Source organism: Sarcophilus harrisii, chromosome 6, assembly GCF_902635505.1.
Source record: "Sarcophilus harrisii chromosome 6, mSarHar1.11, whole genome shotgun sequence".
In the NCBI taxonomy this organism is placed as follows: Eukaryota; Metazoa; Chordata; class Mammalia; order Dasyuromorphia; family Dasyuridae; genus Sarcophilus; species Sarcophilus harrisii.
In genome coordinates this window covers 247,727,857-247,748,304 of record NC_045431.1, presented here as the reverse complement: position 1 = coordinate 247,748,304, position 20,448 = coordinate 247,727,857, and the positions used below count along the sequence as shown (strand labels likewise).

The 20,448-nt window shown below is 33.0% G+C and overlaps 1 protein-coding gene and 1 long non-coding RNA gene across 3 annotated transcripts in view; one reads left to right on the top strand and one right to left on the bottom strand.

Annotated features, from left to right (window-relative positions):
- Positions 1–20,448, top strand: part of LOC116419775 — a 45,238-nt gene that overhangs the window by 5,379 nt on the left and 19,411 nt on the right. Inside the window, exons 2-3 of the long non-coding RNA XR_004230075.1 lie at positions 8,737–8,828; positions 18,940–19,012. This is a non-coding gene — a long non-coding RNA (uncharacterized LOC116419775). The remainder of the gene's footprint in view (positions 1–8,736; positions 8,829–18,939; positions 19,013–20,448) is intronic.
- Positions 8,455–12,161, bottom strand: LOC100931085 (olfactory receptor 5B12-like). 2 transcript variants are annotated; one of them, XM_031941842.1, is made up of 2 exons: positions 12,082–12,161; positions 8,455–9,633 (listed from the first exon to the last, which is right to left on the bottom strand). In XM_031941842.1, the coding sequence occupies exon 2, from the start codon at positions 9,607–9,609 to the stop codon at positions 8,659–8,661; it is 951 nt and encodes a 316-aa protein (XP_031797702.1). In that variant the 5' UTR covers positions 9,610–9,633; positions 12,082–12,161; the 3' UTR covers positions 8,455–8,658. The 2 variants fall into 2 exon arrangements, with proteins under 2 accessions (XP_031797702.1, XP_012408478.1); XM_012553024.2 differs by lacking the exon at positions 12,082–12,161 and adding an exon at positions 11,110–11,199.

Here is a 20,448-nt window from a genome sequence, read left to right as displayed (position 1 = left end):
ATTCAAAAGGCATTAACTAGCAAGAGCAAGCTTTGGCATTTGACTTTTTTTTTAATGTAATGATTTTGGAAAAAGAGGAGATGCCAAGATCCTCTGGTTGGAGAATAGTCTTTGAATCTTCTTCCTCTCACCTGCATCAAACTAAGAAAAAATACGTATGTTCTGTTTTCCAATGTATTTCTCCCCTTATAATAGGCCAATTTCAACTAGAGGACTTCAACAAACAAATTGACACTCCCTCAACTATCCAAAATCTCATGCTTCTTGAAGTAGAGCCAAGATACTGAAGAAAAGCCAGGAACTTATTTGAACTCTCCCTCGTTTCCCTCAGAAACAACTTAAAATAAAACTTCTAAATAGATCCCAGAGTGACAGAACCAGAGTGACAAAACTACTATGGCAACAGGAAATAAGCAAAACAAACTCATAAGAAGACAATACTATGAAAATGCCTATCTGTGAAGCCTTAAAGGAGATGAAATGGCCTCAAGGTATAAAAATCCTATTGAAGAAGCTCAAAAAGAATTTCAAAAATTAATACTAGAAGACAAATTCATGAAAGAAATGAGAGTTATATAGGAGAACTATAAAAAATAAAAGTCCTTTTCCTTTGAAAAGGAAACACAAAAAAATTGACTGAGACAAATGAGATGATATACCTCTTAGAAAAAAATTAAATGGAGTTAAAAAGGAATATACCATTTTCTCAGTGGTAAATGGCATCCACACAAAATTGGACATATATCAGAATATAAATACCTCACAATCAAAGGCAAAAAGGAAGAAATATTAATTGCATGCTTTTTAGAATGTGATGCAATAAAAATTATATGTAATAAAGTCATAGAAACACAGACCAAAATTAATTGGAAACTAAATAATCCAATACTAAAGAATGAATGGGTCAAAAACAAATCATAGGGCAAAAAGTCAATAATTTCATCAAAAAGAATGACAATAATTGGACATCACACAAACTTTATGGAATACAGCCAAATAAATTCTTAGGGGATTTTTATATCTTTAAATGCTTACATGAATAAAACCTAGAAAGAGTAAATCAATGAATTGTGCATGCAACTAAAAAAGCAGGAAAAAATTAAAAATCCCTAACTAACCACCAAAGTAGAAATTCTGAAAATCAAAGGAGAGATTAATAAAATTGAAAGTAAGAAAATTATTGAACTAATAATACTAAGAACTCATTTATGAAAAAAAAATATACTTTTGATCAATTTTATTTAAAAAGTGAAGAAACCAAGTTACCAGTATCAAAAAGAAAGGGGGAATTCACTATCAGTGAAAAGGAATATAACAGGAGTATATCAGAGCAAAAGGAGAAAACCAAAAGAAAGAAAAAGCAACAAATAAGTGAAAATAATATCCTTAAATATGCATTTAGACTCTATAATTCTTTCTCTGAATGTGGAAAGCATTTTCCATTATGATTCTTTTAGAACTGTTTTAGATCATTCTATTGCTAAGAACAGCAAACTCTATCAAAATTGATCATCCACACAATGTTGTTTGTATGTACAATGTTCTCATGGCTTAATTTAACTCTGCATCAGTTCATATATGTTTTCCTAGATTTTTCTGAAATCCTCCTGTTCATCATCTCTTACAGAATGTTAATATTCCATCACATTCAAACACCACAATTTGTTCAATAATTCCCCAGTTGATGGGAATTTCTTCTACTTCCAATTTTTGCTGCTTTCTACTCTACATTCTTGTACATGTGGGTCCCTTTTTCATTATTATCTCATTAAGAAATAGACCCAGTAATGATACTCCTGGATTAAAGGGTATGAATAGTTTTATAGCCCTTTGGGCATATTTTCAAATCATACTTTACCAAGATTGCATCAGTTCATAACTCCACCAACAATGAATTAGGGTCTCAGTTTTCCCACATTCTCTCCAACAGTTTTCATTCACTTTTCTTGTCATCTTAGACAATCTAATATGTATGAGGTAATCAGAGTACTTTTAATTTGCATTTCTCTAATCAATAGTGACTTAAAGTATTTTTATATGACTCTACGTGACTTTCATTTATTTATATGAAAATTGCTTATTGATTTCCTTTGACCATTTATTAGTTGAGGAATGACATATTCTTATTAAATAGACTCACTTCTCTATATATTTTAGAAATGAGATCTTTATCAGAAACACTAGCTGTAAAAATTGTTTCCCAACTTTTTGCTTCTCTTCTAATGTTGGCTTCATTGGTTTTGTTTGTGCAAAAACTTTTTTTTTATTTTAATACAATCAAAAGTATTCACTTTTCATTTTGTAATGTTATCTATTTCTTATTCCTCCCTTCTCCAAAGATCTGACAGGTAAACTATTCTTTAATCTTTTAATCTGCTTCTACTATCACCCTTTATGTCTCAATGATCTATTCATTTCAAACTTATCTTAATATAGGATGTGAGATGTTTAGCTATGCCTGATTTTTGCCATGCCATTTTCCACCAGTATTTTTTTCACACAATGGGTTCTTATCCCAAAATCTGGAGTCTTTAGTTTTATCAAACAGTAGATTACTATAGTCATTGACTATTATATGTTAAGTACCTAACCTATTCCACTGATCCACCACTCTATTTTTTATTAAAGCTTTTTATTTTCAAAACATATACATGAATAATGTTTCAACATTAATTCTTGCAAAATTTTGTGTTCAAATTTCCCCACCCTCCCTCTGATAACCTTACTCTAAATGGCAAGCAATTCAATATATATTAAATGTGTTAAAAATATAAATAAATCTAATATCTGTATATATTTATACAATCATCATGCTATACAAGAAAAATCAGATTAAAAAAGAAAAATGGGAAAGAAAATAAAATGCAAGCAAACAACAACAGAATTGATTATCATATAAACTTCTTGTTGCCATGTATAATGATCTCCTGGTTCTGCTCATTTCACTTAGCATTAATTCATATAAGTCTCTCCAGGCCTTTCTGTAATCATCCTGCTTAATATTTCTTATAGAACAATAATATTCCATAACATTCATTTCCAATTACTTATTCAGCCATTCTCCAATTGGTGGGCATCCACTCAGTTTCCAGTTTCTTGCCACCACAAAAAATGCCACAAATACTTTTGCACATGTGAGATCCTTTCCTTCATTTAAGATCCCTTTGTGATATAAGCCTAGTAGTAACACTGCTGGGTCAAAGAGTATGCACAGTTTGATGACCTTTTAGGTCATAGTTCCAAATTGCTCTCTAGAAAAGTTGGATCAGTTCACAACTCCATCAACACTGTATTAGTGTCCCAGTTTTTCCACATCCCCTCCAATATTCATCATTATCTTTTCCTATTATCTTAGCCACTCTGAGAGGTATGTAGTGGTACCTCATAGTTGTCTTAATTTGCATTTCTCTGATCAATACTGATTAGAGCTCCTTTTTATTTGTCTAGAGATGGTTTCAATTTCTTCATTTGAAAATTGTCTGTTCATATCCTTTGACCATTTATCAATTGAAGAATGGCTTGAATTCTTATAAATTTGAGTTGTCTCTATATATTTTAGAAATGAGGCCTTTATCGGAATCCTTGAATGTAAAATTTTCCCCACTTTATGGCTTCCCCTCTAATCTTCCCTGCATTGGTTTTGTTTGTATTAAAAAAAAACTTTTTAACTTAATATAATCAAAATTATCTATTCTGTGTTCAATAATATACCCCAGTTCTTCTTTGGCCACAAATTCCTTTCTTTTCCACAGATCTGAGAGGTAAATTATCCTTTGTTGTTCTAATTTGCTTATAATATCACTCTTCATGTCTAAATCATGAACCCATTTCAACCTTATCTTGGTATAGGTGTGGGTCAATGCTTAATTTCTGTCATATTAATTTTCAATTTTCCCAGAAGTTTTTGTCAATTCTTCTCCCAAAAGCTGGGATCTTTGCCTATCTTACTATAGGCATTGACTGTTTTGTCCTGTGAACCTAACCTATTTCACTGATTGACTAGTCTATTTCTTAGTCATTACCAAATGGTTTTTATGACTGCTACTTTTACTATACAGTTTTCACTCTGGTACAGCTAGGCTACCATCCTTTGCATTTTATAAAGTGATTTCATTGAAATTCTTGACCTTTTGTTTTTCCAGATGAATATTTTTTTCTAGCTCTATAAAATAATTTTTGATAGTTTGATTGGTTTGACACTTAATAAGCTGACTATTTAAGGTATAATTGTAATTAATCATATTAATTAGTTCCCCCATGAGTAAATTGGAAAAATATCAATTTTTCCAATTATTTAGATATGATTTTATTTGTGTGAAAAGTGTTTCATGATTGTGTTCATATAGTTCCTGGGTTTGTGTTGGCAGATAGATGCCTAAGTATCTTATATTTTCTAAAGTTATTTTAAATGGAATTTCTCTTTCTATCTCTTACTTCTGGGCTGATGATTTATATTATATTCTGTAACTTTTCTAAATAAATAACTTTCCCTTAAAATGATAAGCAATGTACATTTAAAACTATCTACAAGTGTTATATGCAAGGGAGATAAGCCAAATGCATTTTCAATAAGCTCAGGGGTGAAGCCAGGAAGAGATAATAAGTATCCTTACTTGAACTATTAATGAAACGAGTACTATAAAAATTAGCTTTAACAAGAAGTTAAGAGAGGTGAAATCACAGATTTTAATTCATAAAGTTATTTTACTGCCCATAAATATGGAAGTGGAGGATTTGTGGGTTGTGATAAGATCAAGTATTAGTCTATTTTTGTGTGACAATGGCATAAAGTGTAGGAATAGGTCATGGGATATGACTAAGTTGAGAAATATTATTTTTTTACATTTAATATCATTGTTTTTCGATTACATATAAAGATAGTTCTTAACATTCATTTTTGTATGACTTTGAATTTCTAATTTTCCATACATCATCTTTTCCTTAATAGTCATGATAATTTCCACATTAGTCATGTTGTGAAAGAAGAATCAGAACAAAGGGGAAAACTACAAATAATAAAAAACAAAGCAAAAAAGTAACATTAGTGTGCTTCATTATTCATTGAGAATACATAGTTCTTTTATTGGACGCAGATCACATTTTTGATCTTGACTCCACAAAAATAAGTGGATTTGTCATTGTTGTTATTGGTGGGTCATTTTTCCATTGTGTCTGACTCTTCATGAAACTTTCTGGAGACAAAATTCTGGTGTGGATTGTCATTTCATCTTACAATTCATTTTACAGATGAGTGAACTGAGGCAAACAGGATTAATGTGTCTTGAGTCCAAATCTGAAGTCAAATCTTTTTTACTCCAGAACCAGTGTTCTTTCAGCAGTGCCCCTACTCTTCTCTCTAAGGGGACTTTCTATAAACTCTTTGCCATCCTATTTGTACTGGCCACTCCTTTATGGGCAAATCTTTCCATCTCAACATGTTTTTCAACAGGAGATTGTTCCTGTTCTTGGAAGACAAGCTCCATAGCCACAAACAGGCTGTGACTTCTGTTAAGGGAGAGAGAGGATGTGAATGTCTCTGCTGGCTAGTTTTTTAACCTGTACTATTTTTGTGGACAGTGTTAGTGATGAGTGTTTCCACAACTTTGCCTTGAATTAAATGGATGCTTCTTACTTGTACTTCTGAACACATTCCTCCTACTACCCTCCTAGTAGGATCTCCCTTTCTAAACTTTATATCTAAGTTAAAGTGTAATGCTTCAGGCCCCTCTGATGACAGCACTCTTAATCTTTTCAAAACATCCCTCCTGCCCAGCATATTGATGTGCAATTTGTCTGATCTTTGGGGCATCTGTGCACAGAGCTCTCTGAAAATTAGAACCAACTGTATCTCTCAGGGATATATCTTCCTTGGTGAAATGACTGGTTTGAGTGGCAAAAAATTCTGGGGAAGAGGTAAAATGAAACACCATCACCTAGCGTCATTTTTAGTCACTCAGTGTTTAACAGCTTACAAAAACTTGGGTGTGTGCACCCTTGGATATATTTGCCTAATTCCAATTCACATTCCAACATTATCGTATGATACCTTAATTTTTCCAACAATTTATTAATGTGCTTAACCACCAATAGCCCCTCCAACATTGAGTATTGATAGTCTGTTGGTTGTATTTCCTAATGTGTATATCTGGAGATGGACAGCATATACCTTTATAGATGCTTTGAGGTAGTTTCCCAATTGGATCTATCATTTTAGTCAATAGGATAGTTATAGGATAGTATCTCAAAGTCATTTTAATTTGCATTTCTCTAGTCAATAATAATGTAGAATATTCTTTCATATGACTGTAGTTTTGATTTCTTTATGAAAAGTTGTCTGTTTATAACATCTGATCATCTATCAATTATGAAATAATTTCTATAATTATAAATTTGTGAAAGTTGTTTATATATTTAAGAAATGAGACTTTTATCTGGAAGACTATTTTTTCAATATCTTAAATCAGCCTTTATTTGTATAAAGAGAAAACGTTATAATTATGTTCATGTAGTACCTGGGTCTATTTTGGTAGATATACTCATTACTAATACTGTCCACAAAAATGCTACAGATTAAAAAATTAGCCATCAGAGACATTCACATCCTCTCACTCCCTTAATACAACAGCATTATGCTGTTGATAATTATTTCAAATGGAATATCTTTTACAGTCTCTCCTTGCAGGCTTTATTGGTGACATCTAAAAATGCTAATGATTCATATGGATTTATTTTAAATCCTACTATTCTGTTAATATTATTAATTGGTTCAATTAACTTTTGTTGTATCTTTAGGATTTTCCAAATATATCATCAAGTTGTCTGCAAAAAATAGTTTCTTACTTCATTTTCAATTCTCTGATTCCTTCGATTTCTTTTTCTTTTATTGTTATTGCATTTATCAAAAAAATTGAATAATATTGGTGATGAATAGTATATTTTTATCTTTTTATATTAAATCTTTTTTAACTTTAACATTGTCTGAGATTACGATTGCTATTACTAATAGTTTTTTATATCATCTGAAGCACAATAAATTTTACTCCAGCCCTTTATTTTATTGCTACATATAACTTTCAATTTTTATTGTGTCTCTAGTAACATGTTGAATTCAAATTTTTACTTCATTCTGCTATTTATTTTCATTCACATTCAAAGTTCTTATTTGTTGTATATCTCTGTTTAGTCTACATTTTCTCAATATCTTTCTCCCCCATTCACCCTATCTTTCTTTATAGGTCTAATTTATTTTTAACCATTACCTTCCTCTTCTCTTTCTTAATATATCCACCAATCTGAGTCCCTCCCTTATCCTCTCTCCCTCTTCTAATTCTTAACCTACACACTCTTTAAAAGTCTCTTCCTTATCCTATTCCCCACTCTATTATTTCTTTATAGATTTAGAAGACTTTTATACACTTTTTATATATATTTTGTTCCCTTTTTAACCTATTTCTGATGAGATTAGGGTTCTTTTTTTATTATTATTATTTATTTAATAGCCTTTTATTTACAGGTTATATGCATGGGTAACTTTACAGTGTTAACAATTGCCAAACCTCTTGTTCCAATTTTTCACCTCTTACCCTCCACCCTCTCCCCCAGATGGCAGGATGACCAGTAGATGTTAAATATATTAAAATATAAATTAGATACACAATAAGTATACATGACCAAACCGTCACCTTGCCGTATAAAAAGAATCAGACTCTGAAATATTGCACAATTAGCTTGTGAAGGAAATCAAAAATGCACGTGTGCATAAATATAGGGATTGGGAATTCAATGTAATGGTTTTTAGTCATCTCCCAGAGTTCTTTCTCTGGGCATAGCTGGTTCAGTTCATTACTGCTCCATTGGAAATGATTTGGTTGATCTCTTTGCTGTGGATGGACAGGTCCATCAGAACTGGTCATCATATAGTATTGTTGTTGAAGTATATAATGATCTCCTGGTCCTGCTCATTTCACTCAGCATCAGTTCATGTAAGTCTCTCCAGGCCTTTCTGAAATCATCCTGTTGGTCATTTCTTATAGAACAGTAATATTCCATATTCCATATAATGAGATTAGGGTTCTAACCCTACTAGTATTTCATCCCAACTTGATTCTTCTATATCACTTCTTCCTTTTCTGCTTAATTTGTATGAAATAATTATTCCTTTTTAGTCCTCCCCACTCAATATTTTTAGAATTAGATTTTAGGAATTAGAATTTAGAACTACCATCATACTTAGTTAAGCCCAAATATTTCTTTCAAAACACCCAAGTAATGATGCCAGTCTAAAGACTACTAACAGCATTTTCACACATAAAAGTAAACTAGAATTTGCTAGAATTTTCTGCAAAGCATTGGAAATGGAATTACAGAAATGAGGATAATTCTCACTCTATTTACTTATCAATGGTTTGCCCAGACTCACATGAAAAGAAAATGGCAGACTGCTAAAGGCTGATGTATTTAATACATAATAGCTTTCTGTGGTAAAGAAATTTTGTTAAAGCTCGTGTGAAAAGATGAACAGATATTAAAACACTGAAAGTATCTTCAACAATTTTAGTGTAAAATATTTCCATATTGCCCAGATGAAAAAATAAGTGTAGACCATAGAGTCAGATGCTGGAAACTAGTGAGGAAAATCTTGAATATTTTTTTAATAAGTTAAAAGGAGATATTTAATGAAAATTTTGTCTTCTCTATGATTTTCCTAAAAGCGCCACTGACTTCCTTATTTCTCAGACTATAGACCACAGGATTCAACATGGGAATGACCATGGTATAGAAGACTGAAGCCATTTTGTCTGTGTCCATGGAATGTTTGGAGCTGGGTTGTAAGTACATGAAGATTATTGTTCCATAGAATATGGACACAGCTGTGAGATGGGAAGCACAGGTAGAGAATGCTTTCTGGCGGCCCTCAGCTGAACGCATCCGCAAAATGGCAATGAAAATGAAAAAGTAGGATTTTAGAATGAAAAAAAGGCTAAATAATACATTGAAACCCACTGCAAAGAAAACAACTACCTCATTAATGTAGGAGACAGAGTAGGAGAGAACCAAGAGGGGTGGAACATCACAGAAAAAGTGATGAATCAAGTTGGAATTGCAAAAGTAGAGGCTGAAGGTGTTTCCTGTGTGGATGGAGGCAAAAACAAAACCACAGATATGGCAACTAATAACTAAACAAGCACATACACTAGATGTCATAGTGGTAGTGTAATGGAGGGGCTTACACACTGCAACCTGGCGATCGTAGGCCATAGCAGCCAAGAGATAGCTTTCAACTGTTGCAAAGTAGGCAAAGAAAAATATTTGTGCAGCACATCCATTATAGGAAATGATTTTTTCCCCTTGGAGAAATCCAGCCATCACTTTAGGAGTAATGGCTGAAGAGTAACCCAAATCTGCCAGAGAGAGATTACTAAGGAAAAAGTACATGGGTGTGTGAAGATGAGAGTCCCACAATATCAGAATTATTAATCCCAGGTTCCCCACCAGGGTGATGAGGTAGATGATAATGAATATTATGAAGAGGGGGACCTGAAGCTCAGGGGCATCTGTTAATCCCACAAGGATGAACTCCTTCACTTCTGAGCAATTTTCCATAAACATCTAGTAGGGATTTGAAAGATTGACCTGGAGCAAGAGAAACAGAAAAACACAGAAAAGATCATAGTTTTTATTGTTCTTTTGTGATTGTTATAGAATCATGTTTTGTATAATATGAAAATACAATATTTTGTTATAAAAATTATGGAGTTTTGATATATGACAAATTGACAACACACTAATGTTGCTATTATGATTTTACAGCAGACATCATAATAAGTCCCCTTATACTCATTAAGATAACTACTGAACAGGTCCTCAACTTCCATAACTCCTTTATTTTTTAGTCACATATATTGTGGCCATGCTATTGGATTGATTCTCCCTCCCATTCCATGACCCAGAACTCAGAAATTCCTCTTGAATACATCCTACTATCTTTTCCTTACATATTCTGCTTTATATTTCCTCTCCTTACCATAGACATCAGTTCCCACATTTCTACCATGTTTCCAATTTCACTTTCTCTATTTTGGCCTCACTCTATCTTCTTCAAAGGTTTGAATTGATGATTAACTGCTCCAATGATAGTCCCTCGACTATCATAAAATTTCTTGCTCCATTGCCTTTCACCACACATTCCAATTTAGAATTATACTTTCTATTTACCTTTAATGGTCTAATGAACATGGGACAGAACAAAGTGCATAAATACAGTGAGTAGGTTATCTATAGAAACACATTATTTTCTTGTCACTTGTACCCTTCATATTCCAAATGAACCCAGTTAGCTCTTTATCTCCTTATCCTGTATAATGTTCTCCCCATCTTGAATCAGAAAAAAGACATCACTCTTGATTTCTCTCTTCCCTACTCCACACCTTTCTTCAATATTTCCTGTTCTCTCTTGCTTTGTTCCCATCTTAGAGGAAATTAATCAACCTACATGTGATCTTCTCATCTCATCTCAAATTATCTCTTCCAAAAATGCTAATAGATAAAAATTGGAAATACTATTAGTTTAGGAAATTGATTTATTAATATTTCCTCATTTGATCTTCACAACAAACCAGTAATGTAGGTATTGTACCCATTTAACAGAGGAAGAAATAGAAGCAAAGAAAGATAAGAGATTTGAGAAGGGACACCTAGAAAGTATCTGACACCTGATTTGAACTTCTCTCTAATTCCAGGTCATATACTATATCCATCTGGAAACCTCTAAGAGTCCAAACCCTCCATCACTGTATTGTTTAATTTTTTCTCATACAATTTCCCATTCCCTATTATTTACAATAATGCTTAGATCCTGCTATCTTTAAAAAATCATCTTTTTTTAAAAATAAATCTTTCATTCAAGTGCAATTTGATTCAATTCCTAAAGCACAGGTGAATTTGTCTCTCTGCTGTTCAGTGGGATTTGGTAGATTACATGTACAAAATACGAATGTCTCTGTTTCACATTTAATACCCTTAAAAAAACTCTCTCCATCCTCTCTTCCTGAATTAATTTCATATTATTCCCTATCTCATGTGTCCCACATATAGGGCAGATGGTTTTACATTTATGTCTCTATCCTTGATCTCCCTTCTTCCAGCTATATGCCTTCATATAAGTTGCTTTTCATGCTTCTAAAACTTTTCTCTTCAACACTTCCTCTTAGAATCCCTGGCTCCCTGAAATCAACAGTTCAACTGTCACTTCCAATTGTCAGAACTTTTCAGTTCCTTTCAGGGTTTGTGCCTCCCATTTAAAGAGTTTACATTTCCTTGGTGTGTATTTTTATTGATTTATCTGCATAACATTGTTTACTACCTGTAAACTATAAAATCATTAAGGATGGGAAAGATTTGTGTTTGGTTGCATGTGTGTGTTTGTGATGAGAATGGGGCTATTCTCAGAGGAAAGCACAACCACTCATACAGAGTCCACACTAAATATGGTCATTATATTTAATTATATATGTCATATATAATTACATATTTATATATAATATATATGTGATAACATATTATATAATTACATTCATAAATTGAATCAATTGCATGAATAAAATTGAATACATAAAAACTATTGGCTAGGAAAGCATTATAAACAATAATGTAGATAAAATATTTCTACATAAAGTCTCCCCAAGCAAGACTCTTATCATCTCTCAGTTTCCTCGGGTATTAAAATAGATATATAAGGTCTTTTTTTAAAAAATCCAATCTTGTGATCTAGGAGGCAGATAAGTGGCAAAGGGGATAGAAGAACAAAAAGATAGAATCTGGATGAAATGAGTTCAAACTGTCTAAAACACTTATTACCTATATCACAATGGACACATCACTTAATATCTCTCAACCTCAGTTTTCTCATCTCTAAAATGGAGATAATAGTAATATCTATCTCACTGAAGACAATTGTGATTTCTAATATCTTGTGAATCTTGAAGTTTTGAATAAATGCTAGTGACTATTATCAATTTGGATTTAATAACATAAAACATAATGGAAATGGAAATTGCAAATTTATGATTTTAAACTCTATACCTTCTCATATCTTAAAGTCAAGGATACCATTTTTCATTCATGTGGCACTCATATTGTAGAACTGAGTAGAGCTTGATAGTAATTTTCTAATAGCTGAGACCTACCTGGGTCTTTTAGGATGGTGACAAGATTCTAAGGGGAAGGATTAAAGGAGGACCTTCACCCAAGGGTAAATCTTTATCCAAAGAGAAGAAGATTTGTAGAAACTTGTTCCTGGCATTAGATGCTAAAAACTCAGTTTTTCACATTATGGTCTGCTGTCCTCAGCCATTACTTCTCCTTGGATCCTGACAGGAAGGTCAATAAATGGGCTAAAGCAAAGGAGAACTGTTTCTGATTTTATTAATAAATGAAGGATGACAACAACCAAAATCAGACTTGTCCAATGGACATTGTCTCAAACTGAAACAAAAAAGACTTTCTATGGCTTTGGGGTAGCAAACTTTGCAGTAAGGTTTTACAAGAATGGACATATTGATGCTCTTAAAACACAAAGGCTCCTTTGAGGACATCCAGAACTCCTTAGTGTGCACCTCTGAGAAGTGCATAATAGCATACCCAGGTCTGCAGAGACCCAATCACTATTACTAAGGAAAGTCTTAAGTGTATTCATATGTTGTTGCTAGGACTTTTCCATAATACACAGAGAACATGACTACTCTCAGGAGACACAAGAAATCAGGGCCATGACCTGATAGAGATGCCACATGGACAACTGGAAAACAGTCAGGGGAATTGACAAATCCTTTAGAGCCTGGGCACAATTTCATTTCAGTGCAGCCTTCATCCATTTGCCTCATAGAAGAAAAATGTCTGATGGGGGAGGATTGATGTATCCAGAGATTTAGAGGCTTGATAGATGATGACAATGATGCAAGCAGTAAAAGGATAAGAAGTAAAAGAGAATCAGGAAATCATTTTAAAAATACAAAGAAAAAAGGAATTTCAGGATGGGATTCAGATTATATATAGTAAACATTTAAAATTTTTCGCAGTCAAATATAAAGCTGTTAATTTTCATTTTCTTCTATTACTTCTGTATTGCAATCCCTACTTACTATATTTCAAGTTGTTAGTCCCCAAAATAGCTAGCCATGTAAGAAAAGGAAGATGAGATAATTCTGCCTCCTTTCTCCAGTAATTTCCTAATCTATATACTCAAGCCTCAAAGAGAGCCAACCCCCATTTATTCATCCTGTCCTAAAAGGATAAGTTAATCAATTCTAAGGCTAGTGACAACTAATTTAGCAGTTCCAGTTGGATTTTGATCAGATGAAAGGCTATTCAAGTTTTTTTTTTCCCCTTTCAACCCCATGCTTTCATTCTCCCTTACTTCTAAGGATCCTTCTCTAAGAACTATGTTCAAACATTCAATTTCAGAATCACTCTCAGACATATAAGAGATCTCAGAAATTATTGCTCATACTTGGATAAGAATTTTATGTGCAATGTAGTAGAGATAATGAAAGTGGAATCTGTTACTAAATGTAAATCTAACAGGGCAATGAAAAGACATAAAACAAAAAGATTGGGGAAAATAATATTTTTCCTCTAGCATTAAATGATTATCATATCTAAATCACTTAATAGAAAGATAGTTATTTGTGCAGTCATATAATAAAGTAAAATTAACACATTGGTAATTTCTGATCCAGGAGTCCTCAAACTTTTTAAATAGGGGGCCAGTTCACTGTCCCTCAGACTGTTGGAGGGCCAGACTATAGTAAAAGCAAAAACTTTATTTTGTGGGCCTTTAAATAAAGAAACTTCATATCCCTGGGTGAGGGGGTTAAATGTGTTCAGCTGCCACATCTGTGCCCGCGGGACCCCTAGACATCCTTCCCCTTCTGCTATGAGTGCTGATTTAAAAGTTTCTCAGAAAGATTAATTAAAAATTTATAAACTTCATAAATTCTTACAAACTGAGGGCAAAAATAATGAGAAAATAAGTCAAATTCATTAAACTCCTATAAACTTCAGCTCAGCATTGGAACTGCAGATTCAGTCTTTAAAACATTTTCTTTTTTCTTTCTTTTTAAAAATTTTCAATAATAGAAAAGCTTTGACCTAGAAGATAGTATTTTATTTTATTCTTTATCAGTAGTATTTTATTTTTCCAAATATATGCAAAAACAGTTTTTGACATTCGTTTTTGTAAGACTTTGTGTTCCAAATTTTTCTCCCTCCCTTCCATAGCTTCCGCTTTCCCCAAGACATCAAGTATTCTGATACAGGTAAATATGTGTAATTCTTTTAAACATAGTTGTGCATTTTAAAATACAAGAAAATGTTAAGAAAATTCTGACTAAAAAGGAAAAAAACATGAGAAAGAAAAGCAAGCAAAAAAAGGTTAAAATATTGTGATTTGATCCATATTCACTCTCCATAGTTCTCTCTAGATGTAGATAATGTTTTCCATCCTAAGTCTATTGGAATTGCCTTAAATCATCTCATTGTTGACAAGAGCCATATCTATCACAGTTGTTCAAACCTTTAAATAGATAAAGCTGAAAAGTTTCTGCATGTAAAAAAATTAATGCATCTAAGATAAAAAGGCAGTAAGTTGAATGGAAAAAGAATCATTGTATCAAATTGCTTCCATAAGAGATTGACAGTCAAGATTATTTATATGTTTCTATAACAAATACATAAAAATATATCTGTACACATATAGCCATTCCCCAAAATAAGAGAAATGTAAATAAAAACAACCTTTAAGGTTCACTGCACACCATTCAAATAGGGTAAGATAACAAAAAAAGTCCATAGTCAATGTAGAAAGAGTTGTAAGATACCAGGAACACTAATAATTTGTTGGTAGAGCTATGATATGGTACAATAATTTTAGAAAATAATTTGAACTTGTGCAAATAAAGTGATTAAAATTCCCATACCCTTTGAAACAGAAACTCCCTTATTGGACTTACGCTTCTAGAAAATCATTGATAAGAAGAAATTTCTAGCAAAGAATTGTAAAAAAAAAAAAAAAAAAAAAAAAGTATATGTCCATTAACCAGGGAATGGCTAAAAGAATTGTAGTACTTGAATGTTTTAACCCATTGTTTTTATTTATGAAGAGGCATTTGGAGTGTGGACCAGGGAATCAAAAAATCCAGGAATAATGACATCTCTCTCTCTGCCAATTCAAGAGAAAGCAAGGAAGATAGGAAAGTAAGTTAGATAGTGAGGAAGATTAACTGATCCCTTTGGCCCTGACAGGGCATAAGAGACAAGATAACAAGATGTTTCCGTAGAGAACCCATTCAGTAACATTATGGACCATTTTCAGCCCCATATTCTTGGATCCATTTATGGTTCGTGATCGGCATCATGTTGCATTGGAATGATGGATGAAAGTAAAGGGAATGAGGATTCCAAGGTAGTTCAGAGAGTATCATTGAAACAATCACTCATGAGGTTAATCCTGTGAAGGGAAAGGAGTGAGGTCAAAGTAAGGGATATTGACTTGTAGAAGAGATGAACTTGGGAAAATAGTAGAAATGTAGGGATTGGTGTTTATGGTAAGAATTAAATCTATGTTCCTGAAGGGTGAGGGAGAATATGTAATGGAAAGATAGAAGGATGCAGTAAAAAGGGGAATTTCAGAATTTTGGGTCATGGAGTTGCAGGGATGATGAAGCCATATGGATTATGCTGAGTAAATAGGAAAGTCATGGAAATTAGGGAGAAGAAAGTAGGAAATAAATAAGAGTTGCAGGGGAAATGGAATAAGGGAAAGATAGTACAAAATGCCTCCATCTGCTCAAATGGAGAGGGAAACAGTCTTAACAGATCTTAGGAGACATAATTTTTTCAGATGTCTTATTTGGAGTGTATGATAGCATTAATTAGGGGAGGAAAAAATCATTACTTTGTGACAGAGGTCAAATGAAACAATAATCTTAGCTTTGTGGCTCAGTCACTGTGGTTATAGGATTTACTTGGTAACACATTAGCAAAACCAAAAAAGGTTGAATATCGATGTAACCTAGGGTTCAAGTAACTTGAAAAAGGACAAAGGAGCTCATGGAACAAAGATGAATCAGTCAATCACAGGGTCACACCTATAAAGGAGTAGGAGAAACAGTAGGAGAGACACACTGAAAATAGAGAGAGTTGTAGGGACTGATGTTCATACTAAGGGATAATATATCTAGGCTGAAAAGGAATGAACTAGAATGTGCAATAGAGAGACTGAATGCTATGTGCAGAGAGAAATTTTAAGAGTTCTGGAAAATGGAGTTGGAACAAATTTATATATTATATATATGTGTGTGTGTGTGTACACATGTATATATAAACATATATGAACTAAATGTATATACACATATGTACATGTGTATATATATATGTGTGAACTTTAACAGTTCATATATATTACATTTAATATATATATATATGAACTGTTAGTGTTCAAACATTCTTTATTCTAATCCCAGTTCTGACATTCTGTGTTCTAAAGACCCTCCCAGCTCCAATAACCAGTGATTTAAGCCCCCCTCTTTCACTTCCCTCCCCACTCTGACAGGAAGATTCATCTTCCTGAACTTAAATCTGGCCTCAAACATTTACAATCTGAGCAAGTCACTTAATCCTGTTTGTCTCAATTCTTCATCTGTCAAATAAACTGGAGCAGAAAATGGCAAACTTCTCCAGTGGCTTTGCCAAGCAAACTCCAAATGGGGTCATGAAGAGTAGAACACAATGAAATGACTACATTACAATATATGTAGCTAAGATGCCGTTAAAATTTTCTCCATGCTCCTGTGGCCTTTGAGTACCTGCTATAACCCCTTTCATTATAACATCACCATGCCATCTAATATGGTTCCTATGTCCTACATACATATACCTATGCATATAGGTATATATGATCTAGGTGATCCCTTCAAACAGGAAAAATACCTTTAGCCTCCACTTCTGTGCTTCCAATTTGGCCCATCAATTTTTCAGTGGTATTTTATCCCATCCCAGCATTCTCCACTTCTTACAGATACAACAATGAATTGGTTGCCATCTTCTTTTGAAGTATGTCTCTTTTCATCTCAAAATATTATATATTCATTTTTGTAGCCATTCTAAAGATTGCAGCTGAAGACTGACAGAAAGCATTTTCTATCTGTGCTTCCAATCTCACAGCAGTATTCTTAGTCTTTGGGATAATAATCTTTACATATTTGAAATATATAAATACATATTAAATATGTTAAACATAAATATATATAAATATAAAATATTTTAAAATGACTAATCATTCCACAGAAACAGAAAAGAGGGGCTCAGAATTTTAAATCATGGTCATCCCCAAGTTATATCTTTCAATCAAAAGCTTAAGGAACAAGTGGGTCAACAATTCTTTTTAGAAAATGATTGAAAGGATGAATCCTTCATTGGGACTCTCTTTTAATTGACAAAATTGCATAAATATTTTCTTCCCTTCTTTGATCTTTAAAGTACAACCTCTCTAAGGTCCACATCCTAATTATTTCCCATGACAGAGAACTGAATGCTCCCACTCCATTAGAAATGTGTGGAAGTTGAGTTTTTTCTCAGAACTGCAGTTCTCTGCTGAGGATACCTTTTGAAGTTTTATAAATAATTAGCTTATCTTTTCAAAAGGAATTTAACCAAATTTTCAGAGAGAGAGAGAGAGAGTATTGTGTGTGTAATATGGAACTGTTGGAAATAGGTTATATATATCTGCTATTTGGACTTTGTATGGCCCTGGGCAAATCTTTAAGTGATTTAGGAGAAAGATATAATCAATCCTTGAGTTCTTTACAATGTTCCTGAAGTCCAAAAGAAGATCATGCTATTATTCTCCCTAAGCCTTGCACTTGGGAATAGTGGCTTAAGAAGTGAGTGAATTAAGAGTGAATTTCCTGGAGTGAATGGAAAGATTAAATTAGTTATACTTGCTTACCCAGCAAGTCATAGGTGGGACCTAACACAATGCCTGCTACATAAGAAGAACTTTAAAAATGTTTTTTCGTTGCTTCACTAACTTGCAAACAGTCTTTTATCCTATTCGTCTTGTGGTCTCAACATTTTGTATGATGGGAAAAAAGTCTTATTTCAATTGGAAACTGTCAATTTGCAATTTATTGAAAATGACAAACATGCAAGGCTTTTCTGTGTTTTCATCTTTTACTAGCTTGTATTTATTGATATATTCATTATCATATAATATTAGTATCACCAAATTACTCAGAAGCTGCATGAGTAGCCATATAATATAATCTTTACCAAAAAGGAATCCCCATTATAATATATCTGAGAAGTTATCCAGCCTTTGATTAATGACTTCCAACTTTTTCTCAATATAACCCTTTCCAGTGTTGTCCACTGCTAATAACTAGAAAGTTTTCCCCCACCCTGATATAACTAGAAAGTTTGCCCCTCCACTCTGATATCAAGCCTAAAATTGCCTCTTTACATTGCCAATCCCTTGCTCTTGACTTTATCTCTTGGTTTCAAATAGCATAATTATAATTGATTCTACACATAAGAAATTTTCAAATTCTTGAACACAGCGATCATGTTATCTACACCCCTCCTTCTTCTTCAAATTAAACATTCCTATTTCTTCATTTGATTTTTACCTATAACATATACTTCAGGTTCATAATGATCCTGGTATCTTTCCCTTGGATTCCCTTCAGCTAATTAATGTCCTTTTTATACTATAGCATCAAGAATGGACAACCATTCAGTCCTATGTGGAGATTCTTCATTTATTTTTTCTTTAGTTTATGTTTTGTATCAGCCAAATTGAAGATGAATCAGTAGTCTCGTCTCACTTTGTTGAGACCCTATTAATACTCTGTAACTAATTCTATTTCCTTCTCTTTCCTATAGAAATCTATAGATTTCTACTCATAAAGTCATAGAACACTGAGATTACGGCATCTGACAAAGTGTTTAAAAAATGGTAGGTGCTTAATATTGAGCGATTAATTTTATTTTTTGAAATTTTATGCAGTGAAATTCTTCATTTCAGGGAAACTTTATTTGAGCAAAAGAAGTCATTTTTCCATAGTGATTTAATTTAATTTAATTTAAATTATCAATAAAATTTCAATAATTATGTAAACTCCTTAAGTATATCTATTTATTATGAATGGAACACAGTTTGTGGTAATGGTCTGTCCTCTATGAATAGTCAGGATCATGAGCAGGAGATTTATCAGCAGTATTCATCTTCGCAATAGCCTACCAGCTGCTCAATTGTTACCTTCCTACCTACTGATATAGAAAAATCATTAATCTATTTTTTTTTGCTTTACTGTACCATCTGTTTTGCTAAAACCTTTTCTTTCCTTTGTAGTTTATAATGTTGATTCAAAGCTTCTACACTCACATCATTAACTTGTAAGATTTATCTATGAATTATAAATGGAAGGATTCTGGGAAGATGGCAGAATAAGGCAGGAACAAGTGTGTGGTCAATTAGTAGGTCATTTTTCTTTTGTTATTCTCATCCATTGCTATTTTATATGGTATCACAGCATATTCATTGCTAATCAATGCAAGTAAAGTCAATAACTCGACTATGGCATGGAAGAAGTATTTCCAGATAAACAAAAGAAAAATGGGTTATCAACTGGCCACACATTTGCTCCACTGAAATAAGTTCAAATGTAGTCAAACAATGCTTTCAGTGTGTAGAGGTCCAAGAATGGAGCTATAAAGTTATTGGTGTGGGATTCTCTTAGGTGAAAATTACTTTCTGGATCACCAAGAACTCCACAATCTTCTGACTATATAACATGAAATCGTACATCCTTTTGTTTAAGGACACAACTCTCATTTCTGAGGGAAGCCATGGGGATATTCAACAATAGTTGTCAGGGCTTTTTCATTGTGCCAACATGACTGCTCTCAGAGAAATAAAGAAATAAAGTAACAATTGACTAGTTAAGCCACCCGATGTACAAAAGGAACAGTCAGGGGATGAAACAACCATTTAGAGCCCAAACAATATGGTTTCCCACAATTCAACTGAATTTTGGGGGTATCTTTGAAAAGTATGTCTACAGACTTTCCAAAAAATCTCAACCAAAAATTGTAGGTATATGCAAGGTAGAGGATGAGGGAACAGCACAACTTCATTTTACCAGTCCAGTATATGTTTCAAAATAGTTTCCATCATACTGAGCCACTCGAACTCAGAGACTCCTGCCCTATTGTTAGCAGTCTTGAAAAGGGTTGGGTTCATGTGCTGGGACTATTATTCATTAACATCTATATTTTTCCAATTGATTAACTTCTAAATTTTTTAATCTCTAGGTTTCAACATTGAAATTTATAATTAGAGATTGCCAATGTTAAAGTTATCTCAAAAGCTACTTGTTCTAGCTAATACTT

What these genes read in the sequence shown, in the direction of transcription:
- LOC100931085 (XM_031941842.1), bottom strand. Translation starts at nt 9,609, where the DNA reads ATGTTTATGGAAAATTGCTCAGAAGTGAAGGAGTTCATCCTTGTGGGA.